Raw genomic sequence first — 10,770 nt, 5'->3', positions numbered from 1 at the left:
AAGGAAGGACACCACAGCTTGGAAACCAGAGAGGAGGTTTTGACCCCCCAACAGGCAGACAGACAGTCTTCACTGTATGAGGGAAGACTTTGGGATGAGGAAGGTGATTGCAGATGTGACAGCAGAGAGAAGGTTTGTGATACAATCAGGACATGGATGATGCAAGAATATAGCACTGCAGCATGTGCTGCTCAACCAGTGAGAGCATACACACACACACACACACACACACACACTGCTCCACACTAAGCTATATCCATAGTCAAACCCCCTATTTAATCCTCTTGGCAACATCCAGGTAGGCGAACTCGATCTCATGGTCAGCAGGGCAGGTGTTGATGAACTCGTCTCTCTCGTACGCATTCTGCAGGTAACGCCACACTCCAGTCATGTCCTCAGGGATCTCAAAGTCCCTGTACTTTTTGGCCACAATCTAGGACAGAAGAGAAAGGGACTGAGACACCTACAATCAAGCAAAAAGGCACCGGAGGCTGTGGTATATTGGATATTGTAAGGCACAATGGACAGGAGACACATGGCTGGAACACTGAATTGACCAATAAGAGGGGATCACCGGTCCCCTCTGTTTTAGAATGTAACATAAGGCACAGAACACAACACCTGCTGCTTAACACTACATGAAACTCTGAGTCATCAGTTACCCCTATAGCCCTGGTGTCCAATGCATGGATTGTGATAAACCTGCAAGTTTTTCTAGAACACATTTCTATAGGGTTTTGCCATAACTAATAAATTGTTATTACACTTATGTAAAAAAAAAACAACCTATGAGATATGTTGTTGTAAGCATAGATGATGCTCACAACTACTAAAGCGTGCATTACTGAATCTATCCCTTCATCTGTACAGGATTTAAGTATAATTGCTGTTTCATTACAATATCAGTTGGCATTTTGTGAAAGATTAGATTGTTTTATATGAAGCAAACTGATTAAATAAGTTATCAATTCAGATATGCGATACTACCTAAATTAAGTAGGTTGACTGTTACTTTTGGGGTGGGTGGAGGCATGGGGGTAATTTATAAGTTTTATACAGTACAATGTAAGATGACCTTTTGACCTCTGGATGTCATGGCACCCCCTATGATATGAATTTCTATATCGCAATATCTTTGTCTAATTTTCTGCTGCAAATGCTGAAATCAATATTTTGAAATAAATGACTGGGAAATCTTTTCCTGTTTCCAAAATTACACATAAATCACCCTTCTGAAATGAATACTTTGAAAGAAACAATACAGGCATATTAAACAATGACCTTACAATTATCACATAATAAGCCACAATTTCAAAAACAGGGGGCAGTGCAGTGCACTGATGATACAGAGTTTGGGCAGGACGGGGCAGTGCAGGGCTTTCTGTCACCTTCAACATAGTGAATCACCAGATCCTGTCCACTCTCACTGATTTGGGCATCACTGGTTCCGCATTTCATCGGTTCGAGTCCTGCCCGACAGGTAGATCCTTCAAGGTATCTTGGAGGGGTCAGCAGGGTACCTCAGGGATCAGGGCTTGGCCCCCTTCTCTTCTCACTATACGCAACCTCACTGAGCCCAATCTTTCAGACAGTTTCTCCGACCATCGTTATGCTCATGATACCCAGCTCTACCTCTCGTTCCAACCCGATGACCCCACAGTTTCACGGAATCTCCGCCTGCCTCTTGGACATGTCAGCCTGAATGAAGGAGTGCCACCTTCAGCTAAATCTAAGATGGGGCTCCTTGTGATCCCAGCCAGCCCGTCCATACAGCTTGGCTCAATGACACCAACTTCGTCTAGGTCTGCAAGGAACCTGGGAGTAGTGATTGACAACCAGCTAAACTTTAGCAACCAAAGCTCGATGACTGACAGGTCATACAGATTTGTTCTGTACAATATCCGGAAAAATCAGGCCCTACCTATCTGAGTATGCTACACAGCTCCTTGTCCAGGCTCTTGCCATCTCAAGACTGGACTACTGCAACACTCTCTTGGCTGGCCTTCCTGCATGCACCATTAAGCCTCTGCAGCTAATATAGAACGCAGCAGCAAGTCTGGTCTTCAATCAAAGAGGGCCCACATTACACCTCTCCTTGTTTCGCTCCACTGGCTCCCTGTAGCTGCACACGCTTGCACAGCTTGCATTCAGAACATCCAACAAAACTGCAGCTACCTACCTGAACTTGTAACAGTTGAGCAGGAGGGACCCAAACTCAGAGATCATTCAAAACACAGAAAGGTTTCAAAAGACAAAGAATCTTTACTAACAATAAGCAGACTTGGGCAAGGGAAAGCACACAACAGAGGCTAGCTCAAGACTAAGCAGGGAACAAAACTACAGGCAGTGTTTAAATAGACCAAACACACACAAATTAATTACAAACATGTGAAAACAATCTGACAAGATTAGGCACACACAGTACAGGCAGGAAGACAGTCCCTCTGGCGGAAGTTCGGGGAAGCAGCAGGCAACCGGGCCAGACATGCTGTCACAAGGACGCCTGCTGGTTGTTGCGAGAAGCAGTCTTTGAAGCCCTGACAGAACTCACTACTACAAGTCTATGTTCCCTCCTGACCACTATGCTCTGCTACCAAACAGTGTCTAGTGGTCCCATCGCATCGTGGCACAAAATCACTTTCCAGAACCTTCTCTGCCATTGTCCCCCGATGGTGGAATGAACTTACACACTTCATCTTTTCTGCTGAGTGAGTCACTATCTTCAAGAAAAATCTGATGACACACCTCCTCTGTGCTCACCTAAACACTTGAAGCACTGCCACCTTTATGTCATAAACTTTGTTTTCCACAAGAAATTACTCTATAGTGTCATGCACTCATATCTCTACCAGCTAGCTTGTACCTTGTCTGGTTAACTATTGAAACTTGGTCATCCTGCGCTTCTAATATTGTTGACTTCTTATGTGGCTTTTTGCTTGGGATATACTCTGCCTCACTTGTAAATCGATATGGACAAAAGTATCCACCAAATGAAAAAATGTAAATTTAAAGTAAATGTGCAGTGCACTGATGATACAGAGTCCGGGCAGTGGGGGGAAGTCAGTACCTTCATGATGTGTAGTTTGGGCAGCAAGTTGCAGTCTGCCAGGGTGAGTTCTGGTCCATCTAGGAAGCTGCGGGTAGACTCTGGCAAGTCATCGGTACTGTCTGCATCAATCTCTTCTGGGAGAGGTGTCTTCAGGTACTCATCCAGCCTTTTCAGGGACTTCAGCAGTGCCTTCTCCAGGGCTGCGCGTGTGCACACACACACACGCATAGACACATGCATGTGCACACAGTAATGAAAACATAGACATATACAGACACAGCTCTAAGAATGTTTTTTTTGTATTTTCACAACAGAACCAGATTCGTTGACCTGTTAAAACCTGTTAGAGCTTCAAATACCAGCTGATGATGTACTCTGAAATTTCAGTAAAGTCATCCCATCATTACAACAGCATACTCTTACTTCAACCTTATTTAAATAGGGCAAATAATAATTGATGTGTAAATATCATGATGTGAACTCCAAGATCCCTGGTGACAGTTAATGAACTAATACACTGGCTTTGGTTGTTAACGATGGGAGTGCCTCACCATCATTGGCATCCTTGCGAGGGTTTTTGATGTAAGCAGAGAACTTTGCGAACACGTCGATTCCTGCAGTGTTTGACTCTGGATGCTTTGTGGCCAGTCTGGGGTATCTGTATAGTTTGATATGGAACCACATTAGCTTATTCCAGCTCTGTTTCATTTATGTGTGTTACACCTTATATCACTTGTTAGCCTCCTCTCTTTGAGGGGCTGTTAAGTGACCTTACAAGTTTTACTTGGCTTCAAAACTGGCCACTCCATTGAGACGGCCCTCCTGTCCATTGTCGACACCCTGCAGTCAGCAAGATCTGCCTCCAAGACAATCGGCCCTCATTCTACTAGACCTGACTGCCACCTTCGACATGGTGAATCACCAGATCCTTCTAGCCGCTCTCAATGATCTGGGCATCACTGGCACTGCACTCTGCTGTGAGTCCTACTCCACAGATACAGTACCATGGTGGATCTATCTTGGATGGGCAGGGTATCTAAGTCACTAACTACTGGGCTACCTCAAGGATAAGTACTTGCCCCCTGCTCTTCTCACTGTACACAACCTCACTGGGTCCAATCATTTGGGCCAGAGCTGGCCCTGACCAATTTGGTGCCCTAGGCAAGATTTTAGCTGGTGCCCCTTGCATCGCAGCCAATTCCACCTCCACGGTTAATTGTGGTTTTAAACTCTTCTTTATGGTCAGAACATGACAAACATTTGCCAAACAGTGGAACATTTCACAAATCTGAGGTAGAACATTCAAAACAATTATAATGATAAAATCTTTTTTCAACATCAAAATATGCATGAATAAAATTAAGTAAAATCCTTTTTCAGTCCTTTTTCCTTAACAAAATAAATATCTTAACAGAAAAAGTGCTGCAGTGTGACACAGCACACCAAACCCTTTGTACAGACTGTTTGAAACATTTTATAAGTGTTTTAGCTGACAATGTAAACAAAATGAATAGACTAGCGTTTCCCAAACCTCTCCTGGAGGACCCCTTGTCCTGCATGTTTTAGATCTCTCCCTGCTCCAACACAGCTGATTCAAATGATCAGGTTGTTATTAAGCAGCTTCAGGAATTCATAAGTTGATCATTTGAATCAGCTGTGTTGGAGCAGGGAGAGATCTAAAACATGCAGGACAAGGGGTCCTCCAGGAGAGGTTTGGGAAACACTGAAATAGACAAAAGAAAAATCTCAACTGTGGTCAGTATCTTCTGTACAAGTTTCTAACAAGCAAAGCCATTACTCTACAAGTTACAGGCAAGAAAGACAAGTCTGTCTACAGTCTCAGGTTTTAAAGCTGCCCTGTGACAGCTGATAAGCTCCTTGAATCCCTAATTTTTCGACAGTGCTAATGGGAAGCATGTCTTTTGCAATGCAATATGCAATTGCATTTGTGATGTCTGTGTGTCTTTTTTGTCGTAAAGCACAGTGCTGGAAAATGCTGATACGATGGTTTGCTGCTGGATAGTTGCACTGGGTACTGGCCTGGTTCTTGTTGAGGGTCCACTAACAACACTCGTTTGGGACTGTAATTTCTTACTTTCTGCGTGTTCTAATGTGTGATATTGTTTCAAATGATGAAACAGGTTTGTGGTGTTGCCTGTCTTCGATGGCATGTGTCTTCGGCACAGTTTGCAGTGCACGCTGTTCTGTTTTTTGTTGGATTGTAAATAGCCAAAATATCTCCAAACTACTGAAGTTGAGTGACCTTTTTTGTTGATGATGTCTTCGTCCTTCGAGCTGGTCATGGGCACTGCTTTTTCTTCGGTGTCACTTATTTCGCTTATTTTGCTCATGTCAGGGCTCAGGCAAGGACTCAATCGCAGACCACAAGTGCGTCGGTTTCCGGGCAGATTTAAACAGTAAAACAGTTCACAGGCAGGGTCTAAACCAGAGAGGCAGTCAGAGGGAAAATCCAGGTACGGGAAAACCGGAACAGGCAGGGTCAGACAACGGGCAGGCAGAGAGATCGGGCGAACAATACAGAGCGGCAGGCAACAATCAGATCGAAAAACAGGCAGGTTGAAAACGGGAAACAGCAAACACATGGAAAAAACGGTGGGGACGAAACAGTCAGAAAAAACACTGCTACGAACTAGCAACAGGGGCACGCAGGGCAGATATAGGGCAGGGCTGACAAGGGGATGGGAAGCAGGTGTGCAGGCAGGCAGGTGAAGGCGATGAGCAATCAGGCGGGTGGAGAACCAGGCGGGGGGCAGGGCTAGAACACAAGGAAAACAAAAGCACATGGACAGGGAAAAACAAAAACACTACAGCTAGGGGGTGGGAGCACTGACAGCTCATTCCGCTCCAATTACAAACCTGTCAGCCGCTGTGTCTGTAAATAATACAACGTGCTGGCCTGAATTTATACCACTCACCATGCAACCTAACCTGTGCAATGCATACCTCTATTCCTGCGACATGATTGGCAGTTTGTGATTCATTTCTGTGCATGCTATCTAAGCATGAAAATTAATTATGTTGAACATTTGTTATATTTCTATCGAGTAAAATTATATCGCGATAATTATGGTTATCGTTATATCGCCCAGCCCTACTTACAACTATTAATTACAAAAAGGGATGGAAAAGGAAAAGCATTTTAATTGACTATTACAAGCAGGGCTAACGTTTGCTAACTAGACTATGATGTCAATAAAAATGTATGCCTGGTTTCTTGAAGCAGACAGTGGATGGTTCGTGCAGCACACTTAAAAGAAAAAGTGTATTTCTCAAAATTATGTTGTAGATTATTCCCCAAACACCTGAACAGTCTTTCCAATTTTCCCTAATGAATTTAAGGTGGAAGTAACTGACGTTAACTCTAGCTATTAATTAAATTAGCGAATGTACTATCATCCAAAGTAAGCTAGTAACACTCTGCTCCAACGATAAACTGTTCATTCATCACATTATCTCTGTTTGCTTCCTGTTTTTCCTCATCTTCTCTTCTTCTTTTTCTTCCCTGGGCACCAGAGGGCTTTGGTCTTTTTGACATGATATATATATTTAAATTAGGCTGCTGCTGTTAATCATATTACGTTTCACGGTCAGTGTCACTCACTAGTTCAGATAACTCGCCCATCCTAACTAATTAAGAGCGCGTGGGGGGGGGGGGGGCATCTGATGCGCCTGAGTAATGTTGCGGGTGACTCAGAAAATAGGCAATGTAGTTATGTTGTTGTGGGCTTTTTTATAATATTTCGAAATAATAGTGTTAAAGTAGTATTAGTAAAAAATATAAAGTTAAAAATTTTGAATTTTTTTTTCTTCCCTCAGCTCTACTTCTCCTTCTATCCTGATGGCCCCACGGTCTCAGCACGAATCTTGGCCTGCCTCTCAGACATCTCAGCCTGGATGAAGGAACACCACCTTCAACTCAACCGAAGATGGAACTCCTCATCATCCCAACCAGCCGTACCTCAGTAATTTTTTTAGAGCCAAAAATAAAATTTGAAGCTAAATACAACTGGATAAAAAATCTCGAAAATGGTTCTCCTGTGAGATGAGTGCACAGATTTAATTCCAAATCATGTGTCATTAGTAACCCTTTGAAATAATCATTATTTTTTGAAATTTTCATGGAAAAGTAGGTGAAAAAGTGTATTTTGTGGTTGGAACTTGGTTGTGCAATTGAAACTTGGTCATACAGCACTTCTAATACTGTGACTCCATGTATGGCTTTTTCTTGTGTTATACTCTGCCTCACTTGTAAGTCGCTTTGGATAAAAGTGTCTGCCAAATGTAATAATGTAATGAGTAATGTAAATGTAAATGTTAATAAATGTAAATTTAGGAGTGACTCAATGAATGCTGTGCAGTCGAAACACAACCAAAAACACAAAAATTTGATTTTCATGTCCCTCTGCAGCCTGTGTGACTGAGGTGAAATGAATAACTGATGTCATATGACGTGAGTGACACAGAGAGTAACTCCAGCATTACCGTGGTGGAACCAGCTTCTCCTCCAGGAACTCCTCGATCTTGTTGACATCGATCTTCACCTCTCCATTAAATGTGACAAATGGCGGATTGGTACCTGGAGCCAGGTCCTGCAAGTCAGCTGGTTTCCTAGACAACACAAATCCCCAAAGCTGTCATGTTTTTCAGGATGCAGGGGTGCAGTGTGACCCTCAAATCTCTCAAAAGGAGAGCTGTGGTCTGAAGGTATCCCTGCTCTCACAAAACAGGTAAAATCACATCAGGTTTACATACTGTGTATGAGCATGAATACAGGCAGCTGGTGCTTTTATGCCAGAATGTATTCCTAGAAACTTCTTCATAAATTTGCTAGTTTATCTTTTTCCTGTAGAAGCAATGTTATACAAATAAGACAGCACACACACTGAAAAGATAAAACAAATATGCTTCCCTCAGCTCACCTTGCAGGTTCACTTTATGAAAATAACACTACAACACACAAAAACTCAAGGAGAAAAGTAAATCTTGCCATTTAAGCCATTTTTTACTCTTGTTTCATTCATCAATCTCTCACCCATGGTGGTGACTCTCAGCTCTTAAGGGTAACAGTACTGACTCTCACCTCTTAAGATCCACAGTAGTGACATTGAAGATGACCCCTTTCAGCCATAGGATCATAAAGAGTCTTTGAGAGAAGGGGCAGTTTCCAATGCTCTCTCCATCACTGCCTGCCTGGAGTTTATACACAGATATAGACACAGTTAATACACAAATACACACACACATAGAAATACACACACACCCACATACATTCATACATGCACATACATACACACACACACACACACACACACACAGGTACCCACAAAAATAAATCTCATAGCCATAGTAAATAGCAGATACACCAACAATCACCCAAGCCTGAAATACACATGATCCACTGCAGAATTTCAGCCAGCTGGATGTCCTCTAATTCTGAATGTGATCCTCTTTAGCCTTGAATTAATGAAATTAAACACTGTGACTGACACATGCTATTTTCTGTTTGCTATTTGTTTTATTTGTGTCTTAACTTCCAACATTTTCTTTTATGGAGTGATATAGTACATATATGATTTATATCATAATGCTGTATGTGGCAATGATGCTTTTCTGATGACAACTTGCCTCATGTACAGACCTGATGACTTCAGAAAATTACATGCAAGGATGACAGTATCGGATTCAGATTCTGAAAAAGGTTTAGAACAGTGCACCCATCTTCTAAAATGTCAATATTTTTGTGGTATATTTAGGTTTGGACAATTAAGATTAACTTTTATGATATACAATGTAATATGTACATACTCTATATAAGGAAGAGATGTCAGAAATGGCCATAAAAGATGAAGCACTGTATCTATAGCATGCTCAAACAAATTAACTTCACCTTGATATTCCCAAGAAAACTGCTGATTGTGTATCCATTTTTATGGTACTGACAAAAGACCCCCGGATGTCCCAAGTTGTCTCAAATAATAATGTCCCATTTTCTATGTGACTGAGCACAAATCCTTCTTTAGGTCACTTTAAAAATGCACATTTCACGCAATGCCTTTTTACAGCGTACATTTCTGCAAACTGTTAATTACTTCTTAAGAGGAATTGATGTGAGAATGATTGCAATGCTAAAATGGATTTGCAATCACATGATATTGCCAGGGTCAGCCATTTATTTCTGATTCAAATATTCATTGAAAGACATGAAGGAAATGTACATTTTTTAAATATTGTTCTTACTTAAGAATATGTATTGATGTGTGATTATAACCAAAAATAGCATCTCTCCTGTAGTCCCCTGTGATATTTATTTATCTGCCAAAAGCATCTGATTAGTGAAATGCTCTGACACCCAACATGCATTACACTACATTACATTCATTTAGCAGACACTCTTATCCAGAGTGACTTCCAGCACAAAAGAACAGAAATGTATCCATTCAAGTAGAATGAGCAACAACTAGGCTAACAGCACTCCCAGACCAGTGAGTGTGAGCACAATACTGTTCAAGCCTTACTACAAGTTAAATTGTGACTCGCCAATCTGACTCGCCAAATATACTACCATACATTCTTTTATGTAATAGTCACATCACAAATTGATCTGTGGTTGGAATGTCCAATCACTGAACATTTTTAAAATATGGGCACAAGCTTATCGCTGACTGCTGCTCATTGTGACTGTGACACAGAATGAGCAACATAATTTGATCACAAAGCTCTTTGGTCCAACTCAACCACTACTAAGGAATAACTGATAGTCTAGTGGGGTAATTGAATTATTACATAACTGGTGTTTATCGGTGTTAAACAGATGACACCTAAAATGCATTCAAAATGAATTACAAACATTGAAAAACCAGACCATAAACATCGTTTTAGTGTTAAATATTAATTTATTCAGCTGAATGGACAAGCAGGGTCAATCAATATTTTGTTGTTCCTTTGCCAAAGATCTGTTGAATTTATATTGCAGTTACTACCAGCAAACATAATTATCTATAAATGTTCTCTGAATGAGAGGAGAAAGCACTCCAATACCAGCCTAATCAACGTGGAAAAGAAACAACTTGAACAGCGACAAGCCCCAAGTCTTACCTTAACAAAGAGCTCAATATGAGGAAATCCGATCCTTTTCCCAGCTACGTCAAACCAGGCCATGACGTACACCTGCACATGAGGAGGCTGGACACTGGCCTACTGTTAGTTGCTAACAATTAAACCTAAGGCAATGCTACTCACTGCCTCTGCTGATACAGATACAGATCCCAGTCCACAGCCCAGCCAGGTCTACTGTAAGCAGACGCCTGTGGTTCCGAGGCTCTGGGAGCTGTGGGTGGCAGTGGGCACAGATATGCTGCTCTGGAGAACACACTCTCCCTTTGTTTCCAGAGCACATCTCTCAAAGGACAGTCTGTTCTGCTTCTATTCTCTAACTGTGAACACGACTTCATTTTCATTGCGGCCCAGTGCATGAAATTACCTCTCACAGCTAAATACATGCAGTGTCAGATAATAATTTGTACTTATCTGGGTTCCAAGTAATGTGTATTTACATGGTTAAAATACGGACCGGAAATTTGTGGTTTGTTTCTTCAGGAATTAAATCAATCAGGCTCATTAGTGACATGGTTTGGTTTGATAGTACTGTTGTTCCCCTGAGTAAAGCACACTACCTCAGTTAGTCCAGTAAACACACTACA

The 10,770-nt window shown here is 41.7% G+C and overlaps 1 protein-coding gene across 1 annotated transcript; it reads right to left on the bottom strand.

Moving 5' to 3' along the window:
- Positions 1–271: 271 nt before the first annotated feature.
- On the bottom strand, positions 272–10,218 carry LOC118785782 (chloride intracellular channel protein 4-like). Its single transcript, XM_036540714.1, has 6 exons — positions 10,166–10,218; positions 8,151–8,260; positions 7,553–7,678; positions 3,601–3,707; positions 3,068–3,249; positions 272–433 (listed from the first exon to the last, which is right to left on the bottom strand). The coding sequence occupies exons 2-6, from the start codon at positions 8,204–8,206 to the stop codon at positions 272–274; spliced, it is 633 nt and encodes a 210-aa protein (XP_036396607.1). The 5' UTR covers positions 8,207–8,260; positions 10,166–10,218.
- Positions 10,219–10,770: the final 552 nt, after the last annotated feature.

Source organism: Megalops cyprinoides, chromosome 11 (assembly GCF_013368585.1).
Source record: "Megalops cyprinoides isolate fMegCyp1 chromosome 11, fMegCyp1.pri, whole genome shotgun sequence".
Lineage (NCBI taxonomy): Eukaryota > Metazoa > Chordata > Actinopteri > Elopiformes > Megalopidae > Megalops > Megalops cyprinoides.
The sequence above is the reverse complement of the archived record's forward strand: the minus strand, read 5'-3'. Positions and strand labels throughout refer to the sequence as shown.

What these genes read in the sequence shown, in the direction of transcription:
- LOC118785782 (XM_036540714.1), bottom strand. Translation starts at nt 8,206, where the DNA reads ATGATCCTATGGCTGAAAGGGGTCATCTTCAATGTCACTACTGTGGAT. An exon ending in GAGAAGCTGGTTCCACCACG is followed by an intron (nt 3,708 to 7,552) that starts GTAATGCTGGAG and finishes CAAACTATACAG; the next exon opens with ATACCCCAGACTGGCCACAA. An exon ending in TCGCAAGGATGCCAATGATG is followed by an intron (nt 3,250 to 3,600) that starts GTGAGGCACTCC and finishes GCACACGCGCAG; the next exon opens with CCCTGGAGAAGGCACTGCTG.